Source organism: Nicotiana tabacum, chromosome 11 (genome assembly GCF_000715075.1).
Source record: "Nicotiana tabacum cultivar K326 chromosome 11, ASM71507v2, whole genome shotgun sequence".
NCBI classification, from domain to species: domain Eukaryota; kingdom Viridiplantae; phylum Streptophyta; class Magnoliopsida; order Solanales; family Solanaceae; genus Nicotiana; species Nicotiana tabacum.
In genome coordinates, this window is record NC_134090.1 from 5,956,471 (window position 1) to 5,979,850 (window position 23,380).

The 23,380-nt window shown below is 35.8% G+C and overlaps 2 protein-coding genes across 3 annotated transcripts; one reads left to right on the forward strand and one right to left on the reverse strand.

The window, feature by feature from the left end:
* The first annotated feature begins 3,202 nt into the window (after nt 1-3,202).
* LOC107817897 (uncharacterized) lies at nt 3,203-9,245 on the forward strand. The gene is made up of 6 exons (XM_016643791.2): nt 3,203-4,156; nt 5,199-5,632; nt 7,031-7,089; nt 7,223-7,351; nt 7,528-7,663; nt 8,576-9,245. The coding sequence occupies exons 1-6, from the start codon at nt 3,892-3,894 to the stop codon at nt 8,924-8,926; spliced, it is 1,374 nt and encodes a 457-aa protein (XP_016499277.1). The 5' UTR covers nt 3,203-3,891; the 3' UTR covers nt 8,927-9,245.
* Nucleotides 9,246-10,254: 1,009 nt separating this feature from the next.
* On the reverse strand, nt 10,255-14,997 carry LOC107817896 (pentatricopeptide repeat-containing protein At3g61360). 2 transcript variants are annotated; one of them, XM_016643790.2, is made up of 4 exons: nt 13,065-14,997; nt 12,831-12,869; nt 12,451-12,746; nt 10,255-10,392 (listed from the first exon to the last, which is right to left on the reverse strand). In XM_016643790.2, the coding sequence occupies exon 1, from the start codon at nt 14,606-14,608 to the stop codon at nt 13,070-13,072; it is 1,539 nt and encodes a 512-aa protein (XP_016499276.1). In that variant the 5' UTR covers nt 14,609-14,997; the 3' UTR covers nt 10,255-10,392; nt 12,451-12,746; nt 12,831-12,869; nt 13,065-13,069. The 2 variants fall into 2 exon arrangements, with proteins under 2 accessions (XP_016499276.1, XP_016499275.1); XM_016643789.2 differs by having other exon boundaries at nt 12,957-14,997.
* Nucleotides 14,998-23,380: the final 8,383 nt, after the last annotated feature.

A 23,380-nucleotide genomic window follows, 5' to 3' on the forward strand; every position in this document is an offset into this window, starting at 1 on the left:
TATTACTAATATACCATATTCAGTACTATTCTTATACACCCTACCAAACGACTCCTAATGGTGTCTATCATTACATTAGAAAAAACACTATATTTCTTTTCTTAACTCATTATACTTAAAACTTATAAATTTTCAAGGTCCTCACCTTAAATTTGTGTTACAGTCATCCTGATTTTATTTTAACTATTTGGGTATGCCAAAACTGAGATTTTTTTTAATGAGAATCGAATTTTACAATACAAGATAGAAGCTCTACCATTTTATTTTATGATCCTTCTTTTTAACCAATTCGCCCGTTCTACTATTTAACTATTAGCTCAGCTTTTAAATGTTTTAATAAAACTTAGTCACTTTTTCATAAAATAGACATTCTTCTAGAACTTTGATTTAGTTAGATGAGGTAGAAGAGAAATGAGTCAATCTTAGAAGACAGATCCTATCCATATTTTTAGGAGTTGCTTGGTGATCTATCTTCTTCTTTTTTCTTTTATTCTCACATGGAAGTGTAGATAAAATAAAATGAATTGACAATATAGAATTATCTCACCTTATCATATTATACATCATGTTTTTATACTAAATCTTCAATTAAAATGAAAGTGGGCTTGTGAATATTAAGGAAAATAAATATAAAAGAAAACACTGCGAGCTTGATTCCTTTTTCATGGCCAAACACGTCATTGTTTTTAATATTGGGTGCCGTGAGAATTGATCCCACCACTTATATCTTGTATAATATCGTATTAAATTGTGTGACAATCTCATCTAAAAACTTATAATGTTGGGAAATATATTTTTATTTACTTAATTATGTCTATAATCCCACAAGTAGTGTCTATCGGAAATAACATCTCTACCTAGAGGCGAAACCACCTTTTGCTAAGGGTGGTCAACTAACCATCCTTCGCCGAATTTTATAAAAAAATTATATTATGTATAAGTAAAATATTAATTTTAGATGTATAAAAGATATAATGAACACCCTTTGTTGGATTTTATTTTTACGTCTTTCAGTCTGAACACCCTTAGAAACATTTCTGGCTTCGCCACTGTCTCTACCTGCACAAGATAATGGTAAGGTCTGCGTGCACACTACCCGCCACAGACCTCACTTGTAGGGCTACAGTAGGAATGTTGTTGTAATTATGTTTATAACACAAATGTCCTTTTCTATTAAGTAATTTGTCTAATTTATAGATTTCAATTTATGACCAAAAGAAAGAAACTATTGTAGCATTTGAAATTCTAGATGGTGGAATAATAACTTAGGACATCTAATTTGAAATATAGAAAAGAGGGGGGGGGGTATTATTTTCTTCTTATTTCTTAATCCTTTTGAATTGGCTAGCTAAGGTGGACTTTACATTAATTTTCTCAATTTAATCTTGGAATTCAAATATTCAACAAGCCTACCAAATCCCCCTTTTCTCCTGGGCCATAGGAAAAGAAGATGGTCAATACCTTCTCAACTTGTTAAAGGTCAACCGAGAATAGTCATGGAATTTAATGGAAATAAATCACCAAATGCAAACAAGTGACTATGTAATTAATATTGAAATCTTATTTATGTCCAATTATATCTTGACTAGCCTCAATTGCAAAAAGTTTTGCTACACGATTAGTTTAAATTTTATACATTGATAGTATAAAAGTATTTACACAAACAGCTCGTGGCAGTTGCATATACATAATAAGCAACTTGTTATATTATGTTAAATTAGAGTGATTGTGTAAAAATTCTTTACACAATCTCATTGTATATAACTTAAATATTTAAATCCATTTTATATCTTAGACTAGATATCCTTAATTGTTAGTAGAAGTTTGGCAACACAAGTAAGCTATTTTCCAGAAATCCAAAATGTACCCAACAATTTGCTTGATTCCCTTCCCTTTTAGCTTTATTATAGGTGGAAACAGCCTAGACTTTCTTCCTCTTTTCACTTTCTTTTACGTGGAAAGGACTCCTCAAAATGAAGATTCGATACCCTTACTTTAAATGTGGTTTTAGCACCCAATTAGAAGGGTGGTATTTATTTTTTATTTATTTTGTGTGGAAATTATACCTATCCTTTAAAAGAAAGTCAAAATACTATAACTAAAAACATATAGTGAAAATCTCTGCCACAAAAATAGCAGAAAAAATTACGCACACAACAAATATATGTATTATACCATTCATAGTTATACTTTCAGAAAATTACCATTCTTTGTCATATTTGAGTTTTATAGCAAATTTACCTGCAAATACTAAAATAAGAGATCAATTATTTCGAGCTGAAAAAGAGCAACAAGCTCTAATATTAGATCGTTTGGTTAGAGTGCTTGCTTAGTAAGCGAAATCTTGAATTCGACTCTTAATGAGAGTATTCTATTTTTTTTGTATTTCTGTATTTTACCTTGGTTATATTCGCTGTGCGAATGAATACAACCGATACATGTCGTCCTTTGTATACACCCCTATCTCTATAACGAATACAATCGATACAAGTTGTATTCTTTGTATATACCCATATATTTTGTCTGGTAACAATTGAATAGTAGCTGTTGTATACTTTGTATATACCTTTGTATTTCGCCTGGTAATAATTAAATAAATCACTACAAATAATAATTAGGTAAACTATATTTACGTATGATAATTAAGCATTAAACTATAGTGCTAAGTTTACTTAAAAAGTTGGACATTAGTTGCGAGTTCTGACGATTGTATACAAAGATGTTCACATTGTTTTTTTTTTTGGGAAAGAAATATACACAACATTTACATCTTAGTCAAGTCATCGAACACATGCGCATTTGTCCCTTCCCCACTCAATAATTCAATGCTTCCCCGCAGCCCCTAAGCCATTGAACCAAAACCAAAGTAACAGAAAAACAGCTCATATGATAAAAACAACAATCATCATGTATTAGCACAAAGAATAATTCAAATGCACATTCCATTAAAGTACAAAAAAAAAAGAGTTTTTCGCTTCGATGTCCGGTACTCGCATTGAAACCCGACTAAATTCGTATTCGTGCTGAAAAATTCTATATTTTAAGGTAAACCGCTCCCTAAAAAAGGTAACTAGATACTCAGCACTCGAAACCAGAGAACTCTGCTTAAGAATAAAGGAACACAATCTTGTTGGTTGAACACAACATACTTACTTAGACCCTAAGCCAAGCACCATAATAGAATTCAAATGAATCCCCTCTGTATTCAAAACTTGAAAAATAAAATAATCCTAAAGTCATAAGATTTCTTGTAAATCCTAGCAAACCCTCGTGACATTTCCACATAGCCACCCTTACAACACATTTTTTTTCACATATAAAATTACAGTTTTTCAGTTATATTCTTCATTTTCTCAGTTTTATTCAATCTTGAAAAAACCCCAAAAAAAAAAAAAAAAAAAAACCTAAAACCATCTCATATTTGTAAATCCTCACAAACCCACTTGAAATTTCCACTTACAAACCCCAAAAACACAATCTTTCACACGCTCTTATAAAAAAATTACAGATTTTTAATTTTTTTTATCACTCGATTTTCATTTTCCCCAGTTTTATGCAATTTTGAAACAACCAATAGATCCTAAACCCATCAATTTCTTGTAAATGCTGGCAACCTCACTTCAAATTTCCACCTAAAGACACAATCTTTCACACACCTATATAAAAAAATTCAGATTTTTCATAGTTCTTGATTTTGATTTTTCCCAGTTTTGGTTGTGAGAATTTTAGCTTATTCTTGTAAATTCTCACAGCCCCATTTGAAATTTCCACTTACAAACCTCAAAGACACAATCCTTCACACACACATATAAAAAAGTACAGATTTTTAACAGCTCTTGATTTTCATTTTTCCCAGTTTTGGTTATTGTGGGAAGTTTATTAGCTTAATAAATGTCAGTTACTTGTGGAGTAGAGTGTGTGGTGGTGTTAGGATGTATGCGTTGGGTATGGAAACGTTGTACTTATATAGGCAATGATGACAGTGCCACGTGGCAATCAGCAAACTATGAAGAATTTGAACCTGTTCCCCGTCTTTGCCGTACAATTCTTGCTGTCTATGAAGATGACCTTCATGACCCCAAATTTCCACCTGAAGGAGGCTATAGGCTAAACCCCGATTGGGCTGTGAAGAAAGTTGCATATCAAGAAACACTTGGTAAGTAAATATTTTACATTGCAGAGATAGAGATAGTTTCTTATGATAGTGTCTAGCACGACGTAAGCTACACATGCATGTAGGGTAGGAGCTAGGTTACGACAAGGGATTCAATTGAATCTCCTTCATTGGAAAATGATACTGTGCAAATAGGGAAAAATGTGAAGAAGGTTGCATATCAAGAAACACTTGGTAAATTTTCGCATTGTTGAAATAGTTTTTTAGGATAATGCCTAGCACGACTTAAGCTCCTGGCAGCTAGCCTTTAGCTTACGGGTTCGGCTGAACTTTTGGTCCAAATCTTGTTTATGTCTTAAGAAATTCATTGAATATGTATAAATTATTAGTTTAGAATCAGTAACTTAAAAGGACTACAATCTAGAATCTGTAAGCTTCAAATGATGGCTCCGCCTTTGGCTCCATGTGCATTCAGGGTAGGATCTAGGTTATAACAGGGGGTTCAATTGAATCCCCTTTGTCGGAAAATGGTACTGTGCAAATAGGACAAAAACGTAATTTTGCAGAGTGCCAAACGGATCTCTTACAGCATTGCCTAGCGCGACTCAAATGTAATTGAAACAGCCTCTTGCAGAAATGCAGGATAAGGCTGCGTACAATAGACCCTTGTGGTTCGGCCATTTTCCGAACCTTGCGCATAGCGGGAGCTTAGTGCACCGGACTGCCCTTTTTTGCCTAGTACGACTCAAGCTCCACGTGCATGCAGGGGAGGAGCTAGGTTATGATAAGGGGTTCAATTGTCTCCTCACTCTCCTTCGCCGGAAATGATAATGTGCAAATAGGGCAAAAACTTGAAGGAAAATTTTGTATAGTGTCAAAGGGGGTTGAAAAACTAGTTTAGGTAGCAGGTTCAAATCATGTGGTGTGTGATATTCTAGTATTTTTTGAATCCCCTTATGTGCATTTCGGGCTCCGCCATTGCGTGCACATGCTCATAAACAATTTTATTGTTTTCTTTTTCCTTTGTTTCCAAAAATATTTTCATTTTAATAAAAAAAAAATTCTCTTTTATTTTTTCCAACAGGTAATGCTCCACCTTATTTGATTTACCTTGATCATGAACACCATGAAATTGTTGTAGCCATAAGGGGTTTAAATTTGGTGAAAGAAAGTGATTATAAAGTTTTGATGGATAATAAGCTCGGCAAGCAGATGTTTGATGGTGGGTATGTGCATCATGGTTTGTTGAAGGCAGCAATTTGGATGTTGAATAAAGAGTCTGAGACTTTGAAAAGGCTTTGGGTTGAGAATGGGAAGAGTTACAAGTTGATATTTGCTGGTCATTCTTTGGGTTCTGGAGTTGCATCATTGTTGACTATAATTGTGGCGAATCATGGGGATAGGTTAGGGGGTATTCCGAGGAGTTTAATAAGCTGCTATGCTGTTGCTCCTGCTCGGTGTATGTCACTCAACTTAGCTGTTAAGTATGCTGATGTTATACACTCGGTAGTTTTGCAGGTGAGTTGGTTTAGTCGTCATTGATTGGGCTACTCTAATTTGCCACTATCATACTTTAGCAACATATTCTGAAACTACTTGATTAATATTTTTTACATTAGTAGCTGACTGGCTTGTGATTGAAAAAGTTGGATATGGTGTTTAGTGTGATTTAGACTAAAATGATTGTTTAGCCTGTTGATTTAGCTAATAATTTTGGGCAGGAGAACGTAGGACGCTAGAAGAAAAGAACTAGATCTGAGGCTGGTTACATAATATGTCCTTAAATATAGGAACAGGTTGAAATTTTTTGAATGTCTGTTTCCTTTTAGTAATTTTTCGCATTGAACTTGTGATGAGTGAATGGTGAAAATGCCTTGGGAATGTTTTGATTATCATTTTATAGTGCATAATTATGTGGTCTCTTGTTTATAGTTGCTGTCTCTGCATCAAGATCCATTGGCATGTATATATAGTACTTGAAAAACACATGATCAAGAATTGCGATGCTCGCATATATAAAAACCAATCTAGGAAAGAGCTTCTCAATTATCGCTGATACCTTGTTTTTACATGATTTTTTAGGAGACAGTTGCATTAGCCTATGGCAGTTTTAGTTCTTCTATACTACAACCAAATTAATGCAGATTAAAGGTTGCACCATAAGTTTATAACGGATATATTACAGGTACCATGATTCGGAACATAGTCCGAACTGCCCAGTCAGACTATTTGAGACTTCCAAGTGGTCAGTTTTTTGTTGAATTGGCTTATTCCTCTTGTCCCGAAAAGTAGCTCATGTGAATTCACCCTGTGTAAATCTTATCTTGTTCTGATCAATTGCTTATACCAGTGGTAGTTTTTTCCTCTTACAACTCATATCCTTAATGTAATACAGCATAAGATTTGGATCTAAAATGTCTAATTGTCGATGGTGAGGGGGGAATTAGAAGCCACTAGAGTGGGAGAAAGGGAATTTGTAAAATACATCCTAAGAGAAAATGATTAAACAAAATGGTATGTATAGCAAGTGAAATGCTTGGCCTATCCACTGATAAGAATTGGAACAGCGTCGGCTCTTTACATTGGTAGATCTAACCACTATTGATATCATGCTCACTCTTTTCTGTCAGCTACTGGATATTTGAGATTTAAATAATGGGCCAGTCAAAACTTTTGGGATGTTGCCGTAACATTTACCGACAACAATGGTTTTGCTGTTTTTATTTAGAAATTTATAGCTCTAACTTGAGGATTTCTTTTCCTTCTATGATCGCTAAACTAAAATTGTATAGTTGCACCCTGAAAGCCATGAATACAATAAACTAGGTGTTGACTTATTCCTTATGATAATGTGAACTTCACGAAACAATCATGTTCTCTGAATTAACATATCTATACTGGCTTCTTCTTCCTCAGGATGATTTCTTACCCCGAACGCCCACCCCACTGGAAGATATATTCAAATCCGTCTTCTGGTTAGTTCAATTTTCCTACATTCTCTTGATGCAGAACAAAAGCCCTTGAGTTTTCGATATTCCCTTGGATTCTTTTTCTTTGGAGAAATTGTTATAAGTATCTTCTTAAACCGAGCGTTAATGCTTTCAACAGTTTACCCTGCTTGTTATTTATGGTATGCTTGAGAGATACCTTCATACCTGAAGGTAGGAAGCTGAGAGATCCGAGAAGATTATATGCGCCTGGCCGAATGTATCACATCGTTGAGAGAAAATTTTGCAGGTAAATCACATTCAAATAGTAATACTACTATTACACTGTACTGTCAGAGTTTTGCAAGTTCGTGATGATGTTGTAACATGCCTTTACGCTAAGTCTCTCAGAAAACACATTGTTCCTTGTACACTCTCTGAAAGAAGATTTTACTCGCTTTCTTAATCACATTTATTGCTTGACAGATGTGGGAGATTCCCTCCAGATGTTAGAACAGCCATCCCAGTTGATGGAAGATTTGAACATATTGTGCTGTCATGCAATGCAACATCTGATCATGGAATTATTTGGATACAAAGAGAATCAGAAAAGGCATTAGCAGTAAGTACTTTCAGAATATTTTGTCATTTTAAAAAAAGAGCTGTAGTCCTTCATTGATGATATCATTTGGAACAAACATATGTCTCAAATGTACCTTGATCACCTGAAGATTTTCAAAGAGACAAGTCTAATGTTAGGCCTTTCTTCATGGATAAGAAAACGAAGGGAGTTATGCTTTTCTTCCCTTCAGATTTCGATTTTCATGGCCAATGAAAAACTGCCTGTTTTTCTCTAAATTCACATAGTTCAACTTTGTGCCAGCTGTCTGGTATTCGGTGCATTGCTTTATCTTCATTCTCTTGGTATTAGTTCCAGAATTTCATTCTTTGACGTTTTCTTGCGTTTCAAGTTTGAAGTCTAGAAAAGCATTCTACTCCAATCCAGGCCATAGCGGAACTAGATTATCTATCAGCTTAGTTTCCATGAAAATGTTTCATTTCCGAAGATCATACTGAGACATGACCCTTAATAGGAGGGTATGGAGGTTGAGAATTAGGGTAGAAGTTTAGTGATTAAACATGCGTGTCTCATTTTCATGCCGGTAGCATTAGTATTTGTCTCGTATTTTCGTTTCTCCTTATCCGCATATTTCTTTTACTACATGTTTCTTTCGTTTCGATTAATCTATCACCTTTGCTTGTTATTGTTACTACTGGTTGTTTCTGCTTCTTTTTCATTTTTTCCTGAGCCGGGGGTGTATCGTAAACAGCCTCTCTACCTTCGTAAGGTAGGGGTAAGGTCTGCGTACGCTCCTCCCTCCCCAGACCCCACTTTGTGAGATTACACTGGGTTTGTTGTTATTGTTGTTGTAGTTGAAGTAGCAGAGTAGTGTGTTATACCCTGCTATGTTCTCATTTACTTGAATATGTTTGTTTAAGGAAATATTTTTCCTGAGTAAGCGCTTCCCTGCAGAGACTCAAGGAGGTTAGCGCTGAGACCACGACTACCCCACCACCAGTGCAGAAAATTGAAAGGCAGCACACACTAGAAAAAGAACACAAGAAGGCACTAAAAAGAGCTGTCACTTTAAATATTCCACACGCCGTGCCAACAGATGCAGAGGAGGAAGCCTCAGTGCATGTGCAGAAAGAGGAAAAATCCACGACAGAGGCAGCTTCTCTCATAGAAGGTGAAGACGCTTCCACAAGCACAGGCCATTCCACTGATGCAAGAACTAACTGGAATGAAGTAGTTGAAAAGCTTTTCGCGAAAGATGAAACGGGGAACTTGAGATTGAAGAAAGAAGCAAGTGGTACTGAATAACAACTCCCTTTGAAGATGCTTTCTCTATTCTTTCCTTTTTCTTCAAAAATTTTGTGATGCTTGAAGAAAAGTATCAGTCATGTTTCCACAATTCCTGTTCAATTCTTTGTATCCATTAGTCCTGTACATTTTTCTTTTGTAAAACACTATCTGAAATAGAATGTACAATCTAAAGCCCCAGAGAGGGGAATAGAAACAAAAGCATAAAGAAATTATGATTGGTTGTAGTTGCATTTTTATTTTGTTTTGTTTTGTATGTGAAATGCCTGAGTTGGCTAAACGAACTGTACCATGATTCTAGTTTTGGCTCTTTCCTTTATTTATTCGTGCACTATAATAGAAAAAGGTCGCAATTCTTTTTCCATAAATTTCTTAGTTGTTACTGGTAATACAACAGTTTGATGCTAGAATAAATTCAGAAAGAAAACTTTTCTTTCAGATGGAAAATCCATCCAAGATTTCCTTTATTTTGCTTAAAAAGGGCAGCTCGGTGCACTAAGCTCCCGCTATGCGCAGGATTCGGGGAAGAGCCGGTCCAGCCGAACCATAAGGGTCTATTGCACAGAGCCTTGTCCTGCATTTCTACAAGAGATTGTTTCTATGGTTCGAACTCGTGATCTCCTGGTCACATGGCAACTTTACTAGTTACGCCAAGACTTTCCTTCAAATAATTTTGCTTATCAACTCTAAATAAAAGATTAACACAAAACAAACCAACATAAAAGTACCCAAAAAGTAATCATTGAAGTTTTACTCCAGAGAACATAGACTTCAAAGTATTCAACTATAGACTTCAAAGTATTCAACTATATCAATCAATCAACCCTGCCTCCATTCAGAGTACGCAATGACTAATTGATTGCTTGCTTCTGTTGAGATTGGTCATTAAGTGGTTGGCAGTCTTCCTTTTTAGTTTTCTTTTTTGGCTGTCTAACATTATACAAAAAGAGTTGGTACCTGTATCAACAACGTACAGACATCTAAAATTGGAAGATATGTATCAAGAATCCATCGACATAGTAACAAATAACCAATCGGAAACAATATATAATAAATGGAATGGGCTTAAATGAGAGGCACAAGGTTTTTCGAAAGCTGATTGGCCAGACACAAACCACTCTATTTTCCATTCATTGATAGGTATTAAAAGGCTTCATCAAGCAATCCCTTCATCAATACAATCACAAAGGCTAATAATCTGTAGTATTACAACTGGAAAAGATCAGTTGGTGATGGGATCTAAAAAGAAAGTAGCCCTGAGCGGCTCTTCTAGTTAAAAGTCACAAGTTTAGCAGTTTCACCACTAAGTCGGCATGGCTTCAGCGCTGACATGGTAGCTATCCAGCTCCTTGTCAAGTTCCTCAGCTGACTTCTCAGCACCCTTGTTATTTCCCCTACCAACGCGACCTGGACCTCGACCACAACCACGCACAGCTGCATTTCTGAAACCACCACGGCCCCTTTGACTGTAGAGCAAAAGGAAATCCAGGTTAAGCACATGCAGCATGTAAACCATGCTAAACATCTACCATATTTATACATGTAATTGGCTTTTAGTGTTACTTGGTACTCTAAAAGATAGTCATGTACTATTTTAGTATATCTCTTCTTCTTTTTTGGGAAAAAAGAAGAAGGATTTATTATATATCTCAATTAGTCACTAAAGCCTTTATTCTTTTTATTTTCTAAGAAAGTCATCAAAAGAATAAATAACCGTCCTCATCGGACAACAACAACAATAACAACCCAGTATAATCCCACTAGTAGGGTCTGGGTAGGGTAGTTTGTACGCAGATCTTACCCCTACCCTGGGGTAGAGAGGCTGTTTCCGATAGACCCTCGGCTCCCTCCCTCCAAGAACTCCCCACCTTGCTCTTGGGGTGACTCGAACTCACAATCTCTTGGTTGGAAATGGAGAGTGCTCACCACTAGAGCAACCGTCCTCATCAGAAATTTACGTAAAACCCCGACTAGTAACAGATGTAGCACCTCCTCTTCCATGAGCTGGGCCACTCGGCGTACAGAAATCAAAGTACCAATTCAACTCTCAAAGAAAGAATAAACATTTCACAAAACCTTTGGTAACAAAAATACAAGACAGCCTATATCAGGAAATTAGAGCTTCAAGCATAGAGCGCCTAAACAAGCAAACAAATAACTTCCCAGTGCTATCAACAAAGGAAAACAAAGATTGAAATAGATGACACTGATCCATTTTCAGAACTCTAGCCTGAAATAGAGCAATTCAATTGGAGCAGACTCTAGAATCTATTAGGCACAATTCTGATCATAATACATCCGCCGCATGCGACTTGGTACGACAAAAAGCGTACAGAAAGTTAAGTATATAAGATCATAGTGAGCATTCAAATATACACATACATGAAACAAACAAAATTCTCAGTCAAAGAAAGAGATGGTTAATCGATTGACATACGCCATGACAACAGTCCTCCTCCACTTCGCTCCGCCAACTACATTTACACGAGCTGACAAAGGGTTGAAACCAGCTATTTCAATCTTAATAGGCTTCCCATCTAACTGCACATTGTTATACATTTTATGTGCTTGGAATGCATCACTTCTTCTGGCAAAGACCACCTCAGCAGCGCACTAAAAGTTAAGATAAGATCAACTTTACAATTAACGACAAAACTAAAACCATACAGACTAGTCCAACAATGTTGAGTTTAAATATTGAAAATAAATCTACTAAACTCATAAGCCGAAGACCAAAGCAACAAACACAGATATCTGAATGTATGCAACTACACCGACTAGTGACATGTGCTTCTAGATGCTAGACTTAAATATCCTTTTTTCTTTTCCAAATACTACTTCATGATACCGAAAAAGGATAAATTTTGATACGACACTATTATAACAAGAAAAAAAGCTTTAAAATTAACATCAACACGTATCTTAAACGGTAGAAAGCAGCACTTTCTCGTAAAACAATAGCAGGCACTTATCAGCCATTTTTAACAGCCCAACTTTGTCAAAACCGCTTGCAACTATGTCCATAATCTATTGGCGGCCTTTGAAACACCTTCAAACTCTATTATTAACTAAGATTTAATTCTGCTATGCAAATTAATCAGAGAATACATTTTTCTTGGGTCTTCAAATCCTGATTTCGATTAGTAAATCTGATTTCATACTATACTTACAAGTTAAAAGAAAAGAACATTGCAACTTCAAAAGATGGCAAAGAGTCAATTGGCACTTTGCCAATTGGCTGTGTGGAGAATGCACTGTAGTCAAAAAAAATTATTTATTAGGGTAAATTTGTAAATGGAAAGGACAACACTAAGAAAGTGCGTCTAAATTTACATGTTGTGCACCCCCCCCCCCCACAACCATCATATCTAACAAGTGACATGAGACTACCCATGTTTAAGAGTCAACAAATAGTTTCCAAAACCAGCTGATGAGGGGAAAAAAGAACAGTGTAGATGACTGATAGTGTCATCATACTGATTGCAAGGCAAATCAGGAAGGCATAACAGAAACAGGAAAATTACCTTTAGTATTTAGATCCTTCCCAGTTGCTTGTGATGGGATCTTAGTGTGCTTGGCGCATGCATAACAGGACAATATTCCTTTCGTGACAATTAGCCAACTTTCACAGGTTGTACAATTAGGCGGCACTGCCAAAATGTTGCTTTCTAACAGCGATATGCATCTCATGTAGCACTGCAATCAATACTCCTTCCATGACAACTAGCCAACTTTCAGGGGTTGTACTTTTAGTTTTAGACGGCACCGCCAAAATTTTACTTTCTAACAGTTATATGCATCTCATGTAGCACTGCAGTGGCTGCATAAAGTGTCCCATAGGAAGGTAAGCTATCAAAGTAACTTCTATAGATCTACAAAATAAGGACTAAACTGAATAACAAACCTGTAAGAAGTGCGTTCACCTCTTTTCTAGGAAAAACTCCTATCAAAGAAATTGAGAAAGAGAAGAACTATCAGCAATCTAAGATCTTACAAATCAACAGAAAGAAAAGATCAGAGTGCTAGCCACCTTAATGTGATCAAAAGATACATGTGCCAAGAGAGAATTGAGACAAAAGCGCTGCAACACCTCAGCTCTACGTAGAATCAAATAAATCAAGCAAGAATCTTTATTCACCTTACTTATAGATCTGCACCTAGGCTGTGCCCAATCGTTTGTCCATAAGGAGGCAATATCATTTCTAACCTCTTTGTCATTTCGTACAGCTTCTGTAACTTTTCCTCCTCTCCTAGCTGTAAGAGAGACCTCTTCAACATCTGAAACACTAGCTCACTCATGTGTCTACCCCTCTTTAACATTTCCTCAGAGCACTCAAATGCTTCTTCGACTCTCCCACGGGAACACAATCCGGTGACCAAAAGTTCCAGAGAATGGCAGTGTGGACAGTGCCCTTTATCCATCAGGTAATTCCATAAACTCAAGCCCAGATCAAGTCTTCGGTTCTCACAGAAGAATTTGGTCAGCGTCACAACAGTACGTGCCTTAGGCAAGAAATTTTTGTCGATCATCTTTTCGTAAAGATCAATGACACCGCCAACATCTTTTGATCTTATCAATCCCCAGAACATAGTGTGGTAAGTTAAATGGTCAAGCTCAATATTTTTCTCCTCCATCTCTTTCATTAAGACTGCTGCAGATTTAACATCCCTGGATTTGATAAGAGAACTCACGAGGGCATTATAGGACCCAGTATCTGGTTGCAAATTTCTCTTGAAAATTTCATTGAAAAGTTCTTTTGCTTTAGTTATATTACGAGCAATTCCTGCTCCATGAATCAAAGTTGTTATCGTCTGTACTGTGGGCAAGCAATTTACCCTCTCCATTTCTTCAAATAGTTTCAAAGCATCACCAAGATGACCTTTCTTGCAGTACGCGTCGATTCTTATACCATACGTTACATTATTAGGCTTAAACCCTCTTTTAACCATCTCATGGTAAAATAACTCTACCGCGGTAATATCCCCTGATTCCTTGAATCCCAAAAGCAAGATATTCATTGTCTTTGTATCAGGTGGGAACCTAGAGTGGAGTCTGTTGAATATTGAACGAGCTTCTTTCATCTGCCTCTGCGTGCAAAATGCTCGAAGAAGAATATTGAACTCTTCGGTGCCAAATTTCTTCGCAGGGAATAAATGCTTCTCCATCTTTTCAAATGCTTCAAGGGCATCTTCGTAGGATTGATGTTTTGCTATTCTTGATAGCACGATGCTCAATGACTTAAGAGTGAGCAAGGACGGGTATAGCTGTTGAATTTTCTTCATTAGTTCCCAAACTTTATCAAAGTAACGCATTCTTGCTAGTATGTGAAGTGTCTTCTCAAATGCATCTGAGGTTGGACTATATTCAGAATGGCAGAGGCAGAACTCAAAAAATTCATATGCTTTAAGTCCATTCGCATGTGCTGCAAATAGGCGACCGAGAACATTTTCAACAAACGTGGCAGACAAAACACTCAGAGAGATATGACGTTTAAGTGTTGGTTGCAATGGCTGAACAGGAAAAGGGTGGTCATTGATGATTCTAGCAATTGTTTCAATGTCATCTTTTGTTTCTGAAACTGAATGTAACCAACTGCTTGACAAAAAATGATCCTTGCGCTGTCGAACAACTCGCAAAACTTGGCCCAAATTATTTATTCGTTTAGAAAGCACGACCACCATTTCAAGTAACAAAGTCACGGTTCTGCGCTTCAATCAATACAAGCAAGCTAACAACCACACCTTATCCTATCTGTATGAGCTGACAGTTGCTTAATACAAAAAGTAAATAGCACAAGCTATATACACATAATACAAACAGATCAACAAGCAAACTTACAAATCGAAAATCAGCCAAAACACAAGGTTATTGAATAACGGTAAAACATGAACTTTCTGCAGTTTCAATAATAATCACCATAAAAACGAGAAAAAATCACTAAAATTTACCGAAATCTGTTGATATACACAAAGAACGAGCAAATGCGCGACTTTATGAAGAGACTATTAGGGCTTTGGGAAATAAGGGAATTCGAAGGTCTTTGTTTAGGAGGCTGGAACGCGGTCGCAATTCCAAACGCGATTTATAAGATCGAAATTCGAATGCGAATGCGATTTATTCGAATGCTAATGCGATTTATTCGTAAAAGTACTTGACCAAACAACTACCGAGAAATAGAAAAAATAGCTTGTTGCCAAAATTATTTTTTTAAAAAAATATATATTTTTTAAAAGTTTGGCCAAACATTAGTTCTCTCAAAATATTTTTTAAAATTAATTAATTAAACACAAACTACTTGTACTCAAAAATACTTTTTTAAAGATACTTGTGAGAAAAATAATTTTCAAAATAAGTTAAAGCGTAAAAAAGTTTGGCCTAACATGCTATTAGTATAGTTGTAGCACTTGTTTGAGACACCTAAAAGAGCGTGTTTAGATGTGATTTTAATATTGTTCGTTGGTGATTAATAGTATACTAGTCTCTAAACGGTAAAAACTTACCCACACCGGGTGTTTACGCTCTACTAATAAATAAATGACATGTGTCATATTATTTAACTATAACTACTAGTAATTAATCATAGTTAACTACCATAGCTTTTGCACTATCTTAAAAAATAATGTGTAAATATACATAATAATCCAGCTATTCCATTATGTTTTAAACTTAAGTTGATAAACGTGGGAACATCTACAAGTTACAAAAACCAGAAACATGGGAAAAACTCAAACTTTTTAGCTACTTATTGGCACTGCATTTACCTCAAAAATTATTCCACAGGTTATACAATAAAAAGAAGAAACATTTTAATAGAAATTATTGATAAGGAAAAGAAAAAGGAAAAAAGAGGCAGAGTATTTTTTTCGTGTTATTGTACTCAGTGAGAATATAAAGAAGAAAATGAAAAACTTGTCTCCCATAGTATACTCTCAGATTAATTTATTTTTACATAAAACTGCATATTAATTTTCCAGATGCATCATTGCATAAGTAAACTTAGTTTCCTGTGAAATCAAGACAAAAAGAGAGCAAAAGAATTGTTAGATGCAGTTATTGAAGGACGTTCATACGCCTTTGAATAAAATAAAGAGGAACAAGCGAAAGAGGACGGTAACCCTAGAAATCTTAGTTTTCTTGTATAGTTAACTTAACTAAACTAGGTGTAAACACCCAGTGCGGGTAAGTTTTTACCTCTCTAGACACGTGCAACGCACTTGTGTTCCACGAAATCAATATAAACTTCTTAAACTGACATACTATATATTATTTTAAAATGTTTATCATGAGATATAAAACAAGATTTGAAAGGTAAAAAAATACAAGCCAAAATTTATTAGTGGAGTTCCTATATATTAAAGAATGAGGAAATTCAAATTCTCTTGTTCGTCTGTTTAATCTTAGTTGCAAAATAAATGCATATTGTATTCTTAAAGTGCTTATTAAAAATGTAGAAACAGGAGCATTGAAAATCAAACAAAAAGCGAAGCGTTATCCCCTATTTATGCAAGAAAGAAGAAATACTAAAGTGCACGGATCAAATTATCTGACTTCTTATTGAATCAAAAATATGAGAGCACTTAAATTTACCAGAAACGGAATTGTCTTTTAGGTAAATTCATTCGTTGTTCTTTGTTTTTTCTCACAATCTGTAAATACAATTCAAAGGATAATTAGTATATGCAACTCTAGTATGTATATAAGAAATAGAATATACAAAATTTAGAAAAATAATTTTACATGAGTGCACACAATTTTTTGGGTAAACACATGTGAAATAATAAGCAAAATGAACATGCCAATTCATAATCTTATTAACGGATGATACCATAATTTTGTCAAAGAAAAGTGAAAAGAAGGAGTCCATCAGCATGCTTATTCTTCCTGGTGGAACACCGGCTCAAGAAATTGTGAATTATTATTCTAACTAAATCTATATGAAGCATTAGATGAATTTGATTGGGAATGCAAAAAAGATTTCACAAGTTTCAAAAGATATAAATTAGATTTATGTTTTAATATAGGGAGTAGTAAAAAAGACTCATTTATTTACCGTGGGATGTTAGGAGTAGTAGAAAAGACTCAATTTATTATGAAATGTTTTTACTTTTAGGTATAATAATGTTATAGGATTGATGTTTAAATGAAGGACAAAAAGGTCATTCAGTTTTTATGGATATTTTGGTAATTCAATTTCATACTTAGGACTTCACACTTGTAATTGATAAGGGTCAGATATGTCCTTTAAATATTGAAAATAGAGCAATTATGCCCTCCGTTTGCATTTGGGTACAAAATTGCCCTTGATGTTAATAAAGTGGTTCACTTTTGCCCCTCCCCACTAACAGACTCCACATCAAGGATAATTTTGTACCCAAATACAAATGGATGGCATAATTGCTCTATTTTCAATAATTTAGGGATATATTTGACTATTTTTCGTATAAAATAATACTTTTTTGTTTAGTTGAAAACCCATGTTAGAGAAAAAGTCTTTTTTGTAAAAAAAAAAAAAAAAAAGGAAAGGAATGGCTTGCCATATCTTTTACATAGTAATTACTACAATGACGAGAAATCTCACCGGAAAATCCCTTCGGCCAGCTGATCACAACCTACTGCTTCACTTTTTTTCTTACTGGATCAAATTCGTGTGATTTGATTTTTATATTCTTTGAACTCCTAAGTCCTATCATGTAAGATAACCAAACAATACCCCATTAGAGGGACTTGAATCCGGATCTGCTCAAAGGATACAATGCCATTGTTCATCATTGATGTATCCTTAATAAAATAACCTTTTACATTGTAATATCAATCCTTAATGCAAAATCTTATTATTTGAGTACCAAGTAATTAATGATAAAAAAAAAACGTTTCGTCTTCCTATTTTAATTTGCAACCGCATATCGAAACGTCTTCAGGGGCATAGGATCAAATATGCCCCTGAACTATTGAAAATAGAGCAATTATTCCCTCCGTTTGTATTTGGGTATAAAATTGTCTTTGATGTGGAGTTTGTTAGTGTGGAGGGGCAAAAGTGAACCACTTTATTAACGACAAAGATAATTTTGTACCCAAATACAAACGGATGACATAATTGCTCTATTTTCAAAAGTTCAGGGGCATATTTGACTCTTTTCCGATATATATAAGGTGATGATCTTAGTTACCAAAAAGGGACAATTGATCTATGTCAATTTCATCACAAGAGTTGCTTGGCTAGCCTACCAAAAGTAAATGCAACAATTAAATTAAATAGAAACTGTTTTTAATTTGTAAATCAAATGAAATCTTTCGTTATTTGAGTTGTCCAAATAATAAATTTTCTTCTATGAAAATTAAAATTGAAGACAAAATGGTATTTCATATGAGTTGGCTTCAGAGCTAACATGGTGTAATACATAGTTTGGACTTAAATCCAACATAGAAGGAAAATTAGCTAAGTATATACCTGCAAATTGGTCGATTGACTCAAAGTAGAAGACAATGTACATAAACGTTCATTATTCTATAAATTAAATGTCTTATTTTTATCGGATATAAAAGAAATATTTTCCATGCGTATTTACATTTCTTTTCTTGTCAATTATAAAAAAGAAACTTATATTTTTAGAAACCGAGACAAATTATTTTTCGATAAAGTTCTTTGTTGAAACTGAGAATCTATGAAGTGTGAACTCTATTTAAGACAAGACTTGAGCTGAAACTACTAGCAGTTGGCTGAAGAGAACATTCTAGAGTCCGAGAGAAATTGCAGAAAATGCAAAGTAATCTCATTCATTGTGGCTCCTACATTATATATACGTGTAAGAAGAAATGTAACCAAACCTAATAGCTAGCAACAACTCATTAACAGCTAATAGCTAAACTAACATTAATCTAACTGACTAACTATAACTAACAGACTAATAACGTGTACATAAATATATTAGTGCTTAGTCGATCTTAACCCCCCCCCCCTCCCAAGTTGGTGGGGAAGAATTCACTGCCAACTTGCAAAGGATGCTAGTATGTTTGATGCTTGTCAAGGCCTTAATTAGAATGTTAGCTAATTAATTACTTGTTGAAATGTGATAAAGAGTGATAAAATCATCATGTAGCTTATCTCTCACGAAATGACAATCGACCTCTATGTACTTTGTACGCTCATGAAACACAGGGTTCCTTGACATATGGACAACAACTTGACTGTCATAGAAAACAAGAATAGGTTACTAGCATGTATCAGTTAATTCTTCCAGCAGTCTCCTTATCCATATCAACTCACCAACTACCTTTCAAATTGAAGGGGCCTGCACTACACATGAGTAAGCGGAAAAATTAACAATGGATTTGAGTTGTGATGTTAGTGAGTGAACATAAATGAGATTGAACTTGAAACTCGGAACAAACAATACTTTGTGTAAAATTAGCTTTGGACTAATAACTGCATCACCTATCTCTGTCACCTTAACCCTATATCCATATGGGAGAGTAACTACAAAGGGATATAACAAGGTTCTAGTATTGGTGAGTAAGTTTTTGTTGTGGGACATGTGGTTCGAGGCTCCAGAATCTAAAATCCAGAAATCAGCAAGTAAATGAGAACATTTATATGAAAATCACCAACAATTTCATCATAAGTACAACAAGTCAATATACCTGCAAAGTTCACAGCTCCACTTGTGATATTGTTTGAGACCTCGATTACACTTCCAATGTAAAGCTTCTCCAGTAGGTTCAACAACTGATTGTACTGTTCTTTTGTCAAATTGGCCGCATTATGGTTCTAGTTTTAGCCTCGATTATTAGCTACATCTGATCTTCCAAGTAACATCTCTTCAGGTCCTCTGTTAACATTTGCAATAGATGTTGTATTCTTGCCTCTTGTGAACTTGATGTTTTGTGGGAAACCATGTAACCTATAACATATTTCTTTAGTGTGACCTGATTTTTTTTTACAATAGTCACAAAACAAACGTGGACCTTTGTTCTTTGATCTATAAGAGTTACTCCCTGTATTGTTTACCATATGATTGTAATTTGTTCTAAAACTAATGTTTTCTTGTCCATGAACATTCAATGATACAGATTCCAAACTTAGTTGACTGTGTGGTCTAACTTCTTGCTGTTTTTCCTCTTGAATTAGAATAGAAAAATCTTATGCTATTGTGGACAGCGAGTTCACCATCAGGATACTTCCTCTTACCACAATATATACCTCATTTAAACCCATTAAGAACTGAATGAGTCTCATATCTTGCTATGCCTTGTGCATAGTAGCCTTTGCTCCCCAAATGCACTAGCAACTGCACTAAGTATTTGCATTAAACGTGTGTAATTCCTCTCAAAGCTTTTTCATCTTTGTATAATAGCCAGTAATGTTCAGTGAGCCCTAAGTCAAGTCCTTAATTTCCTTTTGAAGTTGATACATCTTATATATGTTGGTCGTGTAACGATCCGAACGGTCATTTTGAGTATCACAGTCCTGTTCCCCAATTTACTGCTCATTTTTGCCTTACAATTGTTATGTGATTTGTCGGGGTAGTTGGTTCGGGCCCAGTGAGATTTCGAAATAAATTTAGATATTTAGTCTCAAGGATAAAAACTTAAGTTGAATATGTTGACCGGATGTTGACTTATGTGTAAACGACCCCGAAATTGAGTTTTGATGATTCCAATAGCTCTGTATGGTGATGTTGGATTTAGGAGTGTGTCAGAAAAATTATTTGAAAGTCCATAGTTAAATTAGACTTGAAATGGCGAAAATAGAAAATTTAAAGTTTAGAAGTTTGACCGGGAGTTGACTTTTTGATATCGGGGTCGGAATATGATTCTGGAAATTGGAATAGTTCTTTTATGTCACTTATGACTTGTGCGCAAAATTTGAGGTCAATCGTACTTGATTTGATAGGTTTCAGCATCAAAAGTAGAAATTCGTTAGCTTTCATTAGGCTTGAATTGGAGTGTGATTCGTGATTTTATCAATGTTTGATATGATTTGAGGCTTTGGCTAAGTTCTTATGATGTTTTGGGACTTATTTGTATAATTAGTTGAGGTTCCGGGGGGCCTCGGTGAGTTTCAGATGGATAACGGATCGAAAATTAGACTTAGAAGAAACCTGGAATTTTTAGTCTTCTAGTGCAATCACACATGCAGAACTTTTCTCGCAGGTGCAAGCTCGCAGAAGCGAGCTCGGCAAGCGCAGATGTGGGAAGGGGGCTAGTGAGGCAGTGGTTTGTGAGCTCGGAAAGCACAGATACGGGCGGGGGCTAGTGACGCAGTGGTTGCAGGTGTGAGGGAATTTCCACACCTGTGTGATCGCAGATGCGGACGGGGAGTCACAGAAGCGCAAGGTCCGCAGAAGCGGACTGAGCCTCGCAGAAGCGAGTCCGTAGAAGCAACATCAAGTTCACAGAAGCGGAGGCAGGGGAGGCTTTGGCAAACCGCATAAGCGGTTGGATTCTCGCACATGCGAGACCGCAGGTGCGGAACCTCTGGGCAGTGTACAAAAACAGAGGGGTCCGAGATTTTCTCATTCTTGGACATTTCAAACACGTGTTGAGGCGATGTTTGAGCGAGAATTCACGGGAAAACTTGAGGTAAGTCACTTGTGATTATTGTTAGTCAATAATATTAAATTATCACTGAGTATTTCTACTATATTACATGTTTTTGAGGTGAAATTTGAGGATTTGGGTCTAGGGATTTGAAAATAAGATTTGAGGATTTGAAGGTCGAGTTAATGTCGGAATTTGTGAATTTGGTATGCTTGGACTCGTGGTTGAATGTGTGTTCATATTTTATAACTTTTGTCGGGTTCTGAGACGTGGGCCCCACTAACGACTTTTGAGTTGAATTTCGGATTTTGCTGAAAAATTTAGTATTTTTATACGAAATTGATTCCTATAATTTGTGTTGGGTGTATCGAATTAATCGTGACTAGATTCGAGGTGTTCAGAGGCCGATTCGCGAGGCAATGACATATTGGAATAAAGAAGTTGCACGGTTTGAGGTAAGTAACATTTTTACACTTAGTTCTGAGGGTATGAATCCCTGAATTGCATGTTATATGAATTGTTTGGAGGTGACGCACATGCTGGATGGCAGGCGTGTGGGTGTGCACTATAAAAATTGTGACTTAATTAATTCCGGAGAGTTGCATAATCAAATAATCATGTCATTATCCACAATACCATCCACGTGTTAGATGAAATTGAGTTAGGATTCATGTTAAAGATCATGTTTAGGCTGCGTGCCGATAATTTTGGGACCCACCGAGGTCTTATTGCTATTGAATTGCTTGTTTAAATTTACAATTATGTATTCAGTCACTTCTATCATTTGTATGTCATATCTCAATTTATGTTGTCATTCATTGATACATCATATCATCATGTCAGGTTGATTTTCATGTCATTGAGACCCCGAGAGACTAGAGATTTTGAGTGATATTTATGGGATCGGGTTTCACGCTGCATCATGTTTTATTTATTTATGCATGGATCTAGCTATTATAGCGCTTGGGCTGAAGGAGCCCTTCCAGAGTCTGTACACACCCCCAGTGAGCGCAGGTACCTACTGAGTGCGAGTGCCGATATTGAGAGGTGGATCTTCCCTTGGCATGGATCTTGCCCGAATCATTTATATTTTGGGATGGATTTTCCCTGGCATGGATCTTGCCTAATTATCTATATTGAGGGATGGATCTTCCCTGGGCTGGATTGGCCTTACACAGTACTGAGCGACTCACTGTCAGTTGATATTATATTTGGGATGGATCTTCCCTGGGCATGGATCTTGCCCGAATCATTTATATTTTAGGATGAATTTTCCCTGGCATCGTTCTTGCCTAATTATCTATATTGAGGGATGGATCTTCCCTGGGTTGGATTAGCCTTACACAGTACTGAGCGACTGACTGTCATTTGATATTATATTTGGGATGGATCTTCCCTAGGCTAGATTGGCCATATATAGTACTGAGTGATTGAGTATTTTGAGAATGTAAGTACACGGGTTCCACTGAGGTGTATCACATATAGCATGTACATTGGCATGTAGATATAGAGATGTCATATTCCTCATATCATTCAGAATTGATGTATTTTACTTGTACTGAGTTTAACTGTTGAACTTGAAAGTATGCCTGCATTTCTGTACTGTTATTTCTATACTAGATTGCACCTACTGAGCTCGTCACTACTTTCAGCCCAAAGTTTAGTCTTGTTGCTTATTGAGTACATGGGGTCGGTTGTACTCATACTACACTCTGCATTTCACGTGCAGATCCAAGTACTTTCGGATATGGCTACTGCTAGATTTTAGAGTTTCATCTATTAGAGACTATTGAGATAGTTGCTTGTGTCCGCAAACCTTGACTCTCTTTCCTTTCAGTTATTTGTATTTTTTTACATTTCCAGACAGTGTTTGTGTCAGTCAGACTATGTTATCATTTAGATACTCATGTACTAAG